The sequence below is a fragment of the Platalea leucorodia genome (genome assembly GCF_965183815.1).
Source record: "Platalea leucorodia genome assembly, chromosome: 4".
In the NCBI taxonomy this organism is placed as follows: domain Eukaryota; kingdom Metazoa; phylum Chordata; class Aves; order Pelecaniformes; family Threskiornithidae; genus Platalea; species Platalea leucorodia.
The window spans coordinates 22,163,944-22,180,650 of NC_138826.1; the positions used below are offsets into that span (position 1 = coordinate 22,163,944).

Below are 16,707 nucleotides of genomic sequence, written 5' to 3' on the forward strand. Positions count from 1 at the left end.
CAATGGGAAAACGCTATCTTTTATCAGTGGGTAACTCCAGAAGGCATTAGACCTTTCCTTTTCCTAGATACATACTCTCTGTTAAAATAACAAAAGTTTCTTTCGCTTGCGTCTCCTTATCATGAGAGTAACGATCAGAAAGACAGAGGGTCCATTCAGAAATGATTAATTGAGGCTTGGTGCATGTGTTGTTGATATAATTTGACTAAGATCTTGCTTACAAATTATGGGAAATAGAGCAGAGGAAAATATAGTTAAAAAAGAGACGTGGTACAAAATTTTGTTTACGCATGCAAAAAGGAAGGCAAAACCATTTGTAATTCCAGGGAAACAGCTATTTACAATTCAGATGCATAACTGATAACACACAATGCAGTCTGTGTGTGGCAGGCAATTTGGAAATACCATTGAAACAGTATTCTTTACAAATCACCTTCTTCTGTTTTGAAGTAAAAATGGGGCACAGTGCAAGAACATACATGGAAGAGAATGTGTGCCATGGCCATTAGGACATAAGACTCTTGTGAGGAGCTGAATCAAGACTACCTGTGTCTCTTGGAGAGTTGCCTTTTGGAGGAACCTAAATACATGTCTGAGTACTTTTAGCTGCTGTATCTCAGTTCTGCAAAAATGTAGCCCCAAGAATGAGTGTGCATTGGGCAGCTGTCTGTCTCTGTGTCCCCTCTCCTCCCGATACATTTGAAGCTACTGTCAGTTTCAACTGAATGTGACAAGTGTTTGGAAATATCACAGATATTAAGTTACTTCAAGTTTTGTGACGGTAGGTGGCCAAGCAGATGCCTTCCATTGTACTTCAGGATTCTGTAGGGTACTGGTAGGTATTGATGTGGTATAAGTCACTGGTTTGGGCCCAAATGGGTCTGCCACAAATTTACTTCATAGAGTTGAGTCACAGAAGCAATGTAGGTAAAGGAATGACATAGCTCTCATGCTGGTAAGGTTATATGGTTAATCCAGCCTCTCTTATTTTCTCAGCTGGAAGGAGTGGCATCCAGGCTTTCCCTTGAGCATCGATGCCCATTCTCACAATGATCTGCCTCGTGATATCCAGTTTGACAATGAGAAAGGAATTGACTTCATTCTGAATTACTCTAAAGCGTAAGTGTTTGTGGAACTTTAGGAGTTTTGCAAGATCTCTTTTGGGGCAGGGTAAGGATCTGATCACCTTTTAGGTTTCATTGACATCTCAAAATTGGATTCTTTTCTCCCATCTGGATCTGCAGTCAATCAAAGTACAAAAGAATTGAAGGGATTTTTTTTTTTTTTAAAATATCAATATTTTAAGCTTTTCATGCTGGGAATTGACTGAGCCTCTGCATTCTCATTAGGCACTATTTTGGCTGTAGATGGATGGAGGAGGCACTGGTGAAAAGCACAGGAAGAAGGACTATTGGCACCTGATACCTTAGGCTTTTGACTTAGTTCTCAGAGTCGCCCCCTAGAGATACCTCTCTCACCGGCTGTTTGCGATAATTAAGCCTTTCCAGTCACATACCGAAAGAAGAAGGTACGAACGCACCCTTGAGATCCTGCTGAAGAAAAGCTGTTCTGAGCAGCTTATCAGTTAACCACATCTGAGTGTAATCTGCTTGGGGCAACAAAGTCACTGTCCACCCACTTGCACTTGCCATGTCATTGAAAAAAACCAGAGTCCTGGCTGTTGGATGAGCCTGAATAATCAATCCTGCAGAGCTCTTTGAAATAGTATAGGATTAATGAGGCAAATAGGGCCTCTCTGGCCTGTGAGTCCCCTTCTGAGCTGTCTCACATGCCCAGGTCACATCATACTATCATCTCAGACATCCCACAATACTATCTGATGGTGGGATAGTCTGAGACGAGACAAGACTGGTCCAAGATCACCCACAATTTCTACATCTGTGATTCTGTTAATATGCTGGTCTCTTCATAGTTTTGAAAGGTGTTCCTCCCGTTATTTGGGTGATCAGATGGAGATTATGTCATCAAGCATAGGCTGGTAAGAACTAGGGAGTTTAATAGCCATACTGAGAAACTTGCAGGTTCTAATAACAGTGCATAATTGCTTATCTGAGTCCATCTGGGGAACTGACGGTGACTGAAACCTTACATGTCAGAGCATTCTTGGTGTTATGTTTATGCAGCTGAATTTCACTGCCAACACAGAGTCAAATCCCATGGCTTGTTCTGAGATAATCTACCTGCTTGTTTTCTAATTGGGAAAATTGGAAGCTTCAAAGAACATGTTTTTTCTGTCTGTATTAGCTCTGCTGTAGATTTCTCCCTCCCTCCTCTCTCCCCCACACTAGGATCTGTTTTTTGTAATGGAATGATGCTTTGTAACATCAGCAGATCTTTTTTCTTTTTTTTTTTAGTAGAATAAATCTCCAGCAGGTGTGAACAGGGTGATGGGTGTGTTTCTGCAGCACATATGGCTGGGTGGTCGTAGATCTTTCAGAGCTAATTGGAATAAGGCAGCTGAATAGCTTTGAAGACCAGGGGCCTCTAGCTTTCTATCTCGTACAAATTAGGATGTTAGGAGAATGATGGAACAGGTCGCAGAGTGCGTGCTCTTGTAGCTTTTTAATGCAATACTAGCTGTTGTACCAGAGAAGTGGCTGTGGGGTCACACAAGGAGTTAGATTAATGGTACAAAAGAGAGACAGATGCTTCCTGCCCCCAAAGCTTACCCAATGGCACATGTATTCCTTCAACTTTATATCTATCTTTAGACTTCAGAAGAACAAAATCTCTCATCTTTAATTTGAGCCGAAAGTTGAGATCCCTTGTCACCTCATGAAAGACCTTATTCTTCAAGCAGTCCTTTAGTATTCAGTGGATTCTTAAAGCTTTAAGAAGTTTTAAAGAATCTGGGGCCTTGACCATAGGTCCTTGGAAAAACCTTGACTCTGATGTTCCTCTTCCACAGACAAGTATTAGAACCCAGCCCTGCAGGGGCCTTTTAGTCAGAAGATAATGAACTTGATAATGGCCATCAGAAATAGTTCTTTGGGAAAATAAATTTAAAAAAAAAAAAGGCAAGAAAAATAAGCCAAGAAAACTGTGGAAGTTTACATAGTGTTGTTTAAAAGGCAAGTCATTTTTTTTATAAGGCCAGAAGAGATCATTATTGATCTGTAGTTAGGACTTTAATAAAATGCAGGCCAGATTCCCACAGGCAGTTTCTAAGTTAAATTATCAGTTTGAATTTATCAAATTATCAAATTTGATAATTTCACTTTGTTTACCTCCCAGAAAGTGCTGGGAGGAGACCCTATGCATATCTGTGAAGTGCTCTAAGATTCAATCAGGTGGGACAACAGTACAACCTGTTCACCATGAAACAGAGCCAGGGGTGAGGCCATCCTGAAAAAGGGAAAAACCCATCATAGTTGTTGTGTTGTGCTGTTGTGAATAAACCTGTGGCAAAACCAAGAAGAGGTTCCAAGCAAGGGAAGAAAGCAAACACTGTGCAGCTCTTCCTTTGGCCCAGCTTCAGGAAACAGTCTAGCTCAGAAAAGCCAAGGAATAACTCCTTTAAGGGAAGAGGAGAGGTGTAAAAACATACAAACCCCATGCAAGGTCATTGGGATCTCCTCTTGTTACCCTAGCAATGGCATGGTATTCCAAACTTTTAAAAATCCTATGTTTTTCAAGAGCTGTTGCTTCTAGCATGGTGTTAGCCAGTGCAAAACAGCTGTTTCCCAGCTCATTCAGGAGATCTGAGTGATGCAGGAGCATCTGAAAGTCAGAGATGACTGGTTTGCCATGAGTAGACATAATCAATTTGGAGGCTACATTTCGCTTCTAGCAATCCCATTCTGCCGGTCTGTGTACAAGTGAAACTTGCAAACAATTCGACAGAGTGCAGGGACATCTATTTTTGTCATTGGCTGTAAGGGCACCTCCCCATGAAGTAGGAACTGGAAACTTTATTGCGGATAGCCAGCCATTCTGCAGAACTGGTATGACACAAAAGAGATTTTTCGAAGGAACAGCAATGCTTCCTGCCTGATACATTTGGCTGAAAATCTAGACTTACGCTTTTGGTTGGGTGAACTGTGAAAAGCTTTGGAGAATTAGTTTGATAGCCATTATCTAGCTACCCTGTTGTGCTTCAGGAGCTTGGGACAACTATCTGCATGAATGGAATGGAGATGCATGAGGGACAGCATGGGGTCTTCCTTCAGTTTGAGTGCAGTAGGAAGGAAGACAGGGAGGTGTGTTTGGAAATCCAAGCGCAGGTGCAGAGTTGCAAGGTGTAGCAGTGGGCAGGGAGCACCTTTAAGGAAAAATGTGAGAGCTGTGAGAGTTGTATGAGACTTAGGGAGTAGTGGAAGAGGGGAGGGGAAAGCCCTTTTGCTTGGGACATGCAAAACTGAACTTAGAAAGAGGGAGATATGTCTCAGAGATTCCTTCTGCTGTTGCAAGGTTCGATCTTTAGATGCTGTTGGCAGTGGATAATTCTGTAAGTTTACAGGATTAATCATGTGTAGGTAGGGATAATCCTGAAGGTTTCCAGTGCTGATGTGACCTACACTGTCTAGCAAACAGAAACCCTCACCCTGGATTCTGTGCCAGAAACTCAGATTTGCGTAGCTATTTTGGACCAGTGTTGCATTTGGGCAGATCAAGTTGTACAAGCAACTCTGCCATTTTTACTTTGCTCTCATTTCTAGTATGTGCCAGAGACATCTGAGAAGTACTTGATTTCTTGGGGAAAACAGGTTTTTATTTCCTAAGTCCTTTCGAAGTTTCTTCCAAGATAAGAAATGTGACAGAATTCCTTTAGGAAGTAATCTTTGAAACATCTGAGAATGAATGTATGCCTGGCATTCAGCAGGTCAGACCACAGCAGGTTTGTGACTAGATCCCAGGTGCTGTGCCTACTGCTTGGTTTGATCAGGCTAATAGTCCCAGGTAGGAAGAGCGCCCTGGGCCGGAGAGGAGCAGTACATAGTGGTTCATGTGTCTAGTGTTTCCTAATCTTGGAGCAGTTCTGAAGGAGGGCAGAGGCTCTACAGGACCTTTAGTGGAAACTCTCAAATGAGACAGTCTCAAGTAACTCATCTCAAGCTGCTGAGTTATGTTGTTTAAAATAATTTAAACTTCTGGTTATGGTCATGAAGTTCATCTGTGATTCCAACAGCTACTATCTACCCAGAAAGTCCTGCCCAGTAGTTACCCTCCCTTTGATCTTTGTAGGATCATTCTGTGTCCCTGTCAGGTGTGAAGAGACCTCTGGAGAGGTCATCTCCCGTTTCAGGCTAGACAATTGCCTGCGTTTTACTTCCTAACATGCCTCCAGGCACCTCTTAACCTTGACTGCCATCTACAGCAGCAGAAATAGTCCATTCTACATGCACCCTGTCTGGGCTCAGTGTACCAGCAGCTCCTTTGTCTGGGTTATGGTCATGCTGGCCTAGAGCCCTCCTCCAGATTGCCACTTGCTGTTTTTCCAGGCTTTTGGTCCTCTTCAGCCACTTCTAATCCAGTTCTTTTTAAGGTGCTTCAGCCTAAGTTTACTGATTATAAATCCACCCTCCTGGGATTCTTCCTCCCTCAAATTCTGTTCGGCAGGATTTCCTGCAACACTGTGACCTTTCTTTACTCCGTTACCTGCCCTGCTTATACTGGTGAGATGTGTGTGCTTTTCTTTGCACATTTGAAGTATTAGTGGAAAGGCAACTTTCTTTTTCAAATTCATTATTTGCTTTCTAGTCAAAATAAATGATTTCTATTTAATAACAGGTTAGCATTTATGTAGCAATTTAGGACTTGTCATCTCATACAAGGTGAACTTGCTTGACTGTGTTGTAGACAGAATACTTTGCCAAATTAGCACTTTAAGTCAGATGTTTCTGGCTCCCAGCCCCCCATGTTCATGTGATGTCTGCAACCAAGCGATTTGGTTCCTGAGGTTAGAGATGAGCATCAAGTCTAACGAGCAGCTCAACTGAACAGAAAGCTCTCAAAAACTCAGGCCTCATGCCATAGGGATCCAGTCTGGCCTTGACCACTTAGATACTTACAGAAGCTGTTTTCTGTTTAGGAATACTGTCTGGACTGATCCTGGGTTGTATTTGTTCTGACTTAGTGCAAATCAATCTCTTTGTGTCACTGTACCCCTTTCTGAACTGGTGCTAATAATGATCTTAGCACTCTCAGCTGATGCTAACTACTAATGATGTGTGAAGCACTAGTTTTTCTGACTACAGTTTTGATATGTCATAGGTTTTAAAGCACTGCTGTTGTAGGCTGCCAAGAACAACTCGAGAACGGAGTTCAGTAAATGCAATAGCAGGGACTGGGCCCTTGAGACACCTTTAAGGCTTGTGTGTAAAGGTAGAGCCAGCAAATTTAATTCTCTAGGGTGACCAATCTCACATTCCACCACTGAAAAATTTATTGTGTGTAGGAACATAAAAGGGTGGAAAAGAATGGGGAAAAGTATTGAGGAAGCTGGAGATGATTTTTTTTTTCAGAGATGTTTTGTTTTGTTTCATTTTTAGGATGGAGAATCTTTATGTTAACCGTTTCATGCACATGTTCCAGTCCTCCTGGAGTGATTTTGCAGATTTTGAAAGGATCTTTGTCAGAATCAGTAACACAATCTCCGGTGGGTTTATCAGCATTTGCTCATGTTTGCGTCGTAGAATGACTGATTAGTTGTCTTGTACATACCTGATTAGGATGGAAGTGGCTGACCAGCACTTCCGCTCTCCCATGTTTTTTCATAAATAAACTGTAATCTCAGACTGCTGATCACACCAGCAGCCTGCAAGTCCAAAAAGCAAAGCTATGATCTCACACCAGCTAAAATTACTGGGAATTACTCAGTGACCTTCTCTGTCCTGAGCTATACTGGAGGCCAGGCCAGTTGGGCTTCTTAGTCCCTTTTGGCTTTTAGAAATGTATTTTCAGATATGTGAAAGTCCCACAGGACAAATTTTCATAAGTATTTCACATCTAAACCTAGAGATAGCTTAGTGGGGGTGCTTTTCAGAGCATATTGGCTATTAAGGCATTTTTGAAAGTTTGATCATCTATGTTCTCCGCTAAAGACAAGTACGAGGGTGACCCCTCTTGCCTCTTACATAGACCAGATCAAAGGCTGTTGCCTAACATCCCAGCCATGTGCTCAGCCCTGGTTGCACTGCTGCTAACAGTCCCAGCTTCTCGACCCTATCCCAATATGGGGAGGGTACCACTGCCTCAGTTCTGCTGTCATAACCTCACCTGTGGTTCCCCTCAGTCAGTTCTCGTGGGCCATTTGTGTCAATGACATGGGGCAGCTCAAATGCTTTTCAGTGGCAAATTTTTCCCCACAGGATTCATTTTGACAGAACTCGTTTCAGGCATGAAAGCCTGTGCTGTTAGGCCAACAGATCTGGAGATGGGCTGCAAAGAGCTGGGAATGACCTGGGAGCTGTAACTTCTTCACCTGGTCCTGCTGCAGCCAGGATGGGCCATCAGACCACAACCCGAAGTACCGTGGTTCTTACTGGAAATTAGTGCAAGCTAGGCCTGAAAAGGCTTGTGGCATTTATCCAAAATGTCTTCTCTTTCTTTTCAAAAATGTGTCAGAATTAGTTGTGCATACTGCATTAAATGTCTTGCCATTTCATACTCAGATCTTCTTACTAGAAGACAAAAATCCCTCTCTAAGAGTATGTATTGTATTCAGGGCCATTCAGTTTCTGCAGTATCTTTCATACTGTTAAAAACTCCATTGACATAGTATCAACATATCAAAGACAAAATACTTCTTTTCTTTAACCCTTTTCAGTATAAAATTCTTAGCACTTACTTGAAAATCCAGTAAAAAGAATTGCAGACAGACATGGGCTTTGAAGTTCATGGTGTCATTTCTGCAAAGCAGGGCTGGGAAGCCTTTGATTTGTGAGCCAGATCCAACCTTCTACTGTCACCCATGGTTACATTATTTTACTTTATTTTACTGTATTATTGGATATAATAGATACACAGATACTACAAATTGGTTAGCATGTGGCTCCTCAAATGTACGTGAATAGCCTGTTCAGATTCTGCAAAGGAAAATACTTTTCCCTCCTGCTCTGAAGTTCTGCTCCTCTTCAGGCTGCCTAAGGACCACTTAACAGAAATAACAGTAATTTCTGTGGTCTCGGGTATAAAAGCACACAAGGTGGCCAGAGCTATTAAAAACTAATTACAGCACTTTGTTACATTTGATAAGATTGCTTCCTAAAGTACTTTTAACACAAGAATTAGATATGATTTACAATTCATTTCATTCATTGATAACATTTCCATACTCATGAGCAATGCTCCAGTTCTGTGAGTTTTAAATGTTAAACATCAGTCTCAGTTATGTTAATGCAACTCTGAATCTGCTTATTTGCAAGCCTTGGCAGAAACGGGGCTAATGGAGGAGGTCGTTCAAGGCATTTTTCAGTCATGCAGTTTCTGTCGAAAGTGATGAGTCATTTTTTGTTTGCTGTAGACTTCAGATACAGCTCCAGACTCATTATGCAATTGACAGAAATGATGTAAATATCAACTTCAAGTAAACTTAACATTTTTCCACTCTGTTAGAAAGCATTGTGAGTTTTGAGACTTTTTTTTTAATTATCATTACATTCCTTCAGGCCTATCTTTTTCATTCTTTCACCCTTTGTAGAAAAATGAATTGCTTTCAGAAAAACTTCTGCCTCATCTGAAAATAGGGAGTAGTGGAGAACTTTACTTGCTTCATTTTTCCCCTGAAGACACCAATGGGATTTTTCATATTAATCATGTTTTTTCCGACTCTGAACTTGTAGGCTGAACTGGCGACATGACATTATGAAACAGAAAACTGCAATTGTCACGAATATCCAGTAGTACTACATATGTAATAGTAAGGAGATGAAGTACCTGAAACTATACATTTATTAAGAAGAGATGTTAATATTAGCAATTGAAAAATAAAGAGAGAGGGAAAAATGTTAAGCAAACAAAATAACCAGTGAGCAGTTTTACTAAGAAGCCCAAAATCAAAACCCTTCCCCAGGTACCCCTTACCCAGCTCCAGCTAAAAGAACTGCTCCAGCCACTGCTGTTCTTTCCTTACCCACATTACTCTGTATTTCTCTTCTCCTGCCTGTGCTATCTTTTTTGGCCTCATTCCTCTGTACTGCATATCCTGAGAATTTAAAGAGTGAGATTTAAAAATGTCATGGAAGACCTGAGAAGGTGGTCTGCAGATGGAGAGAGTATTTTTCATAGGAGTGGAATATTTTACTCCTCATTGCTTCTGTACATGTAGAAACAAATTATTATCAATTTAATTCTTCTCAAACTGAAAAGCAAATATTAGATTGTCCATTTAACTTAAGTGATTTTTCTAAAAATTCTATGGCACCTTTTGAATAATTTTCTTGCTACTTTCTTTAGTCAAAGTTGCAGTGCAGTATAACAAAAGATGGGGAGGAAGGGAGGAATCCTACAATGCAGTAGGATATTCATGCAGTGCAGATATTGATGCTGCAGGCTTGTTTTTCCTTTAGAATATGTGATGCAGCACTGGAAGGAAGATTTTATGTTTGGCTACCAGTTCCTGAATGGATGCAATCCTGTGCTGATCCGGAGATGCACAGAGATACCCAAGAAGTTGCCCGTGACTATGGATATGGTAGAATGCAGTCTGGAGAGGAACCTGACCCTGGAGGAGGAAGTGAAGGTAGGGCTCTGAGTGAGGTTGGACTTTATCTGCTCCTTCTCATATCCTCTAACATCTGAACCCCATTCTAACTGCCTTCAGCCACATCTCCTCTCTTCAGGCTGTATGTTTGGTCATGTAAAAGCTGGTTGCCTCTGCAGACTGGCAACACTTCTGTTGACTGTTTTCACCTGCTGTCCTGGAGCTGCAGGCCATGCCTTTCTCCAGGTCCAGTTAAAGAGATGTCACCAGGAGGTGAAGGTCCTTTTTCAGTGGTTTCGTCTGAAAGGTTAGGGATTGACTCTTTACCTCAGAGGGGCAAAAGGCCTCTCCCTTTCCTGGTAGGGTCTTACCCTCTTGTCACCCACAGAGTTGAACTAACACGCTGAAGAAGGGTTGGCAAGGGTGACGCCTTGCTTTTGTTTGTACGGTGAGCACAGGGGTCTCTTCAGCTGGCAGTGTGAAACTTGTTTGCATCTTAGTGTCACTGCATGAATGCCAAGTACTTAGTTGCTCTGTGCTGAAAGGCTCACTATCAGGCTCAGCGGACACAGGTCAGGTAGTTTGTGTAAAGGTGCTTGCTCTCTCAGTGGCATCATCCCTGAGCCACCATAAGCAAGGGCAGGCCAGTGGCCACAAGGCACAAGCTAGCCTCTGGCCGAGACTTCCCAGCCTTTGTTCTGAGCCTTACTGCTTGCACTCTGTTAAAACACATCAAGTTGTTTTTTTTCCCTCCCCCAGCAAGGAAACATTTTCATTGTGGACTATGAGCTGCTGGATGGCGTGGATGCCAACAAAACAGACCCGTGCACAATACAGTATTTGGCTGCACCCATCTGTCTGCTATATAAGAATCTGGAGAATAAAATTGTACCCATTGCAATCCAGGTGGGCTTACTGTCAGGATACTTAAAGGGATACATTGCTTGTTGTCTAATCTTAAACATGAATGACTTGGGGTTTTGTATTCTTTTTGTATCTTTCAGCTTGGTCAAAAGCCAGGGCCAGACAATCCCATATTCCTTCCTTCAGATGCCACATATGATTGGCTGCTAGCTAAAATTTGGGTTCGCTCATCTGATTTCCACATCCACCAGACAGTGACCCATCTCTTACGGACACACTTAGTCTCGGAGGTGTTCAGCATAGCTATGTTCCGGCAGCTGCCTGCTGTGCATCCCCTCTTCAAGGTTGGTCTTGCATGAAGGGATGTATGTGGATCAGGGTGGTTATCGCATCAGCTTGATAAACCAAAAGGAAGTCCTGGTGATAGCTCAGCTGAGATAGTTTGGCTAGCTGTACACTGCTTTGCAGTGCAGCTAGCCACCAGGACTTCCAGGACTTCAAACTTTACTCCTGGTTGCTGTTGAATTCAATCAGAGAATTTTCCTTCTTTCATTGTTTGTCCCATTTCACAGCTCTTGGTGCCACACATGCGGTTCACAATAGCCATCAATACCAAAGCCCGAGAACAGCTTATCTGTGAATGTGGCCTTTTTGACAAGGTAAGTAATCCCCTTTGCAAATCTTCATTATTCTTCATGATTCCATATGTGTTTTTATCATTTAACCCTCACATATTGCCTTGTTTCTTGACTTTTCTACTAAAGGACAAACATAACTAATATCACCTGAGAAACTGGCACACAGAACTGATGCCTTAAGTTAGCTTGTGTCTTGTTGTCCTAAAGATGGTATCTTTTACCTCTAAGTAGACAATTCAGAACTGGCCAATGTCAGTAATGAGACCGTATCTCACTTACTCATAGCTGATGTGGCTTTGGGGTATGAGTATAGGAGTGCAAGGTAACATAATACAGCCATACATCCCTGCACACAGTTAAGTCCCCAATTTCTTTTAAGTACTCAGTTATTCATCTTGGGGAAGGGTAGTGAGCAAAAGAGTTTGTGATTGCAAAAGGAAATTTCCGTCACAGAGAAAGACGTGTAGATAAGAGAGATTTCTAAGCCTGCAAATACTGTGTGTAGATCCAGCCTGTCTTCTTGGATTGCCATAAATAGCAGATCTGCTAAGATTAAAACTCGGCTTCACCTGAGTCAGTGAAACATAGCTGTTTATCATGGACTGTGGTGCAGCTCTTGGGTCAAATCTGAACATCTAAATCTGACTGCACTGGTATTTAACATGTACCCAGCTCTTCCTCCCTTGGCTCCACCAGAAACAACATGCTGCATCTAGGAACCACAACAGGTTGGCATGCAGCAGTCTCTGTGACAACACGCTAGCAGCAACTGGGAAGTTTGGGGAGGTTTCAGAAGTCCTTTCAAAGAGAGAGCCTGTGTTTCAGGACAACTCTGTCCCCCTTACACCTCTGGCACCAGACCAAAAGTAGCTTCCATGCTCCAGAGTTTTTCACCCAAGGAGAAAAGAGAGGTTAAATCCAGGCACCTTCCTTGTCTTCTGTACTCCACTGCTGACTGTGGAGACCTGGCAGGCACTCCCATCCCTTTGAGCAGCAGCATAATGTCCGTACCCTGTGCACGAGATGAGTGTGTGGCTAAGACCTGCCAGCAGCGATCCTGGAGTTCCAGAATTTGTTGGTTCCAATGTAGGTGAGCAATCAGCTGGAGGACAATAAGTGTAAGCTGAATATTGCTACACCGCTAGCATCATATGCTAGAAAAGCAAAATTTGGGAGCTTTTGTGCAGTGATTATCTAAAGAATTTTGCTGTCCCATTTGTTGTGGACATGCTGTGTTTTCCAAATGTAATGTATACTTTAACCCTGGCTAATCCTCATCAGTAGACACCCAGCAGGACTGATCTCCTGGCTTAAATTCCAGGGTGGCTAACAGTAGCCTGCATCTGTAAACACACTCTCTTAAACCACTGTAGCAGCAGTGGGTGGTTTAGCAAAAGCTCTGTTCTAATGTGCTGCTGGCTGCCTTCCTTCACACGCACACCATTTCTGGAGCATACGGCTGGCAGAAAGTGCTTTGGGTTCGATACTTCAATGTTGCTGTACTTTATTATGGTATTCCATTATAAGCAGGTGCTGTACCTATGGAGAAAATGTGAATATTAACAGTGATTCATGGGAGAGGTATGAAATCTCTGAAGTCAAAATGCACAGTTGCAGTAGACCTTTGCAGTTTGGTACTTGTTTGTGTAGAGGTGTGGTTTTCTTCTTGAAGAACAGATTCACCAGCATTTTGAATACCATCTCCTGCTAATTTGGAAAGCCAGTCTCAGCACAAAGTGAACATAATCTCCTACTGTTCCTGTCTTGGCATTCTTCCTGCAGGCAAATGCAACAGGCGGAGGAGGACATGTACAAATGGTGCAGAAAGCAATGAAGGATCTGACTTATAGCTCCCTCTGCTTCCCTGAGGAGATCAAAGCTAAAGGGATGGACAGCAAAGAGGATATCCCCTACTACTACTACCGGGATGATGGCATTAAAGTCTGGGAGGCTATAAAGAGGTAAGAGACTGTAGTTCTAGAAATGGCTAACAAAGTCCCAATGCAACGCTAACAAACCCGATGCAATGCTACAGGCTGGGGGAGGAGTGGCTGGAGAGCTGTCTGGCGGAAAAGGACCTGGGGGTGTTGGTTGACAGCTGCCTGAACACGAGCTGGCAGTGTGCTCAGGTGGCCAAGAAGGCCAATGGCATCCTGGCCTGTATCAAGAATAGTGTGGCCAGCAGGACCAGGGAGGTGATAGTGCCCCTGTACTTGGCACTGGTGAGGCCGCCCCTCGAGTACTGTGTTCAGTTTTGGGCCCCTCACTACAAGGAGGACATCGAGGTGCTGGAGCGTGTCCAGAGGAGGGCAACGAAGTCGGTGAAGGGTCTTATGAGGAGCAGCTGAGGGAACTGGGGTTGTTTAGTCCGGAGAAGAGGAGGCTGAGGGGAGACCTTATCGCTCTCTACAACTACCTGAAAGGAGGTTGTAGCGAGGTGGGGGTCGGTCTCTTCTCCCTAGTAACAAGTGATAGGACAAGAGGAAATGGCCTCAAGCTGCGCCAGGGGAGGTTTAGGTTAGATATTAGGAAAAACTTCTTCACCGAGAAGGTGGTCATGCATTGGAACAGGCTGCCCAGGGAAGTGGCTGAGTCTCCATACCTGGAGGTATTTAAAGAACGGATAGATACGGTGCTCGAAGACATGGTATAGATGGACTTGGCAGTGCTAGGTTAACGGTTGGCCTCAATGATCTTAAGGGTCTTTTCCAACCTTGACAATTCTATGATTCTATGATTCTATGAAAGTCACTGTCACAGAGACACGACTTCATTTTCTCTCTGCTTACTTTACTCTTTATCACAGCCTTGTGAACAGCACCTGGACTGTTTAGTCACATGGAGCCTTTTCCATCCATCATATCTCATCTGAGGAAAACTATATAGTCAAGCAAGCACTCACCCTTGAAAGACTGTTAGTTCCTGCTCTTTTCAGCCCTGTTTTCTTGCATTCTGTATTTCAGAGGCCCCTTTATAAGTGTGTACTCTTCTACAGGATTTCAGAGTCTAGTGAGTTGGAATTTAGCCCTGCAAAGGGAATTTCATTAACTTTTTTTTTCAGCTATGCACAAACCAAGAGAGAACCCAGCTCTCTGAGCCAGCCATGAGAGCTCATCAAGGTTCTTGTGGAGTGGAAATGTAAGCTTGGCTTGCATGAGAGAGTTGTGTTAAGAAACCAAATAAATTAGGCATTAACTGATTTGAGCAAAACCTTTTTTTAAAATGCCTTAAAATTGCAAGGCCCAAGTTTTGTCAGGAAAGGCAGCAATTCTGAGTTAGGAGAGGTACTGCAAGGCTGATCTACCATACAAACATGGCTCCTTTTCAGGTATGAAACACTGCTTCGGAATGGAAAGATTCATATGGGTTTTATTCTACAGTGGCATTTCATTTAACAATAATATGGGTTTTGCATGACATAAGTTCCTTGTTAAATACACAGCTGTTTCTGGGCACATGGCTTTTGAAAAGAATGTTCATTAAAAATCAGATATTTTGTGTACACAAAGTAGGCGGTTTATAATGCAAGCATAACATTTAAAGTGTTGGGTACATCTTTGTCTCCTGTGTTTTCTCTCTGTTTGGGAAGGCGTTATCTTGCAATATTTCCTGCAATTGTTAGTGCCCATTTGAGAGAAAAGGAAGTTATAACTTTTCTGTAGTTGTTTTTTTGATGTAGTCCAACTTTTGTCCTTTTTCTCTTTGCTGTGTTTTGTTTGCTGATTGAGGTATGCCTTTTCAAATACCAGATAGTAATCAGTCAACTCATTTTAGTTTGACCATTTGTGGGTGTTAACCTAGCTGGAGGAAGATGTTACACTGCCTCAGACTTAGCTGAGAGATTCTTCATAAGTGAATAATTTGGTTTATAAATGTGGGCAGTACCCTTCTGAGTGCATGATATCCTGACCCATGAACTCACAGTCATGCATGTATCTAGTCACATGAATCTCCTGCACTCTGCAGGGATGTCAGTCTCCAATCTTTTGATGAAATAACTTCTATCCCGAGCATTGCTTAACATATGGTAGTTGGCCTAGACTGAAGAAAGCTAATAAGGGTGTCCCTATAGAAACACTGAGGGTCACACGGCAAATTTTTAAACCCCTCCTCTAATACTCAGCTTTTTATTTCTGACCTAATTGCAGGTAGATATTCCAACTCAAAATATTCCAACCCAAAAGGCCTTGTCCACACTTCATATACTAATTAATATTTGTATGGAAGGAGGTCTAAAATACTGCCGTTTTGTAAGAGAAGGATTACCTTCTGTGTGCATTTGGCACAGGTGCCAGGTGATGGAGGCAGAGCTCATGCAGGGCATATTTATCACAGTGTGTTGCAGGATTTTTCTTTTCCTTTGGCTTCCTCTGGAATCCAAAATTACTGAAACTCTTGGTGTTTATGCAGTTGTTTGTCTACCTCAATAACAACTCTTGACTTGGTTGGCTACTAGAAACCACATTGACAGATTTGTAAAGGTCTCCAAATTGCAAGAAATTTGTAGCTTATTAGGTGATAAATCTGTATTGGATAACAATTCTTGATCCCATCAGTCTGCTTCCACAGTCAAATGTTTCACCCTATGGGTTGTTGTCAAAATATTTAGCAAGAGATTATAGGTACCTGCGGAGCTAAGAGAATATCTCAGCATAGCTCAGTTAACCAGTGTCATGGTTTAACCCCAGCTGTCAACTAAGCACCACACAGCCGCTCACTCACTCCCCCCCGGTGGGATGGGGGAGAGAATCAGAAGAGGAAAAGTGAGAAAACTCGTGGGTTGAGATAAAGACAGTTTAATAGGTAAAGCAAAAGCTGCGCAGGCAAGCAACGCAAAATAAGTATTTAATTCACTACTTCCCATCGGCAGGCAGGTGTTCAGCCATCTCCAGGAAAGCAGGGCTGCATCACGTGTAATGGTCACTTGGGAAGACAAATGCCATCACTTCGAACATCCCCCAGTTCCTCCTTCTTCCCCCAGCTTTGTGTGCTGAGCATGACATCACATGGTATGGGATATCCCTTTGGTCAGTTGGGGCAGCTGTCCCAGCGTGTCCCCTCCCAACTTCTTGTGCACCCCCAGCCTGCTCACTGGTGCGGAGGTATGAGAAGTAAGAAAGGCCTTGGCTCTGTGTAAGCACTGCTCAGCAATAACGAAAACATCCCTGTGTTATCAACACTGTTTCCAGCACAAATCCAAAACATAACCCCATACTAGGTACTATAAAGACAGTTAACTCTATCCCAGCCAAAACCAGCACAACCAGTCATTCAGTCATGAGATGGAAATCTGCAGGAAATCAAGCTTTCCGATTTTCACTGCTTTCAGAAATATTTCTGTTATCTTGGTGTTTTAAGAGCCTTTCTTTCTGAGGTGAATTAACCTGGGAAGCTCGTATAGAGGGAGGGATTTTGAGAAAAGGAACTGAACAGGGCAGAGATGTCTGCTGTATGCAGTGGGTGTAGGAAAAAGGTCTAGACCTCTTCTCCCCAAAAGAATTTTCCTGGGCCACCCCCACTTTGGAGTGTGCCACTTGAGTT

General features: G+C 42.8%; 1 protein-coding gene across 1 annotated transcript in view; it reads left to right on the forward strand.

The window, feature by feature from the left end:
* Positions 1 to 16,707, forward strand: part of ALOX5 (arachidonate 5-lipoxygenase) — a 32,213-nt gene that overhangs the window by 10,988 nt on the left and 4,518 nt on the right. The window contains exons 4-11 of the mRNA XM_082308757.1: positions 997 to 1,119; positions 6,513 to 6,619; positions 9,531 to 9,703; positions 10,424 to 10,570; positions 10,669 to 10,872; positions 11,101 to 11,187; positions 12,949 to 13,127; positions 14,130 to 14,175. Of these exons, the coding sequence (XP_082164883.1) occupies positions 997 to 1,119; positions 6,513 to 6,619; positions 9,531 to 9,703; positions 10,424 to 10,570; positions 10,669 to 10,872; positions 11,101 to 11,187; positions 12,949 to 13,127; positions 14,130 to 14,175 (1,066 nt within the window). The remainder of the gene's footprint in view (positions 1 to 996; positions 1,120 to 6,512; positions 6,620 to 9,530; positions 9,704 to 10,423; positions 10,571 to 10,668; positions 10,873 to 11,100; positions 11,188 to 12,948; positions 13,128 to 14,129; positions 14,176 to 16,707) is intronic.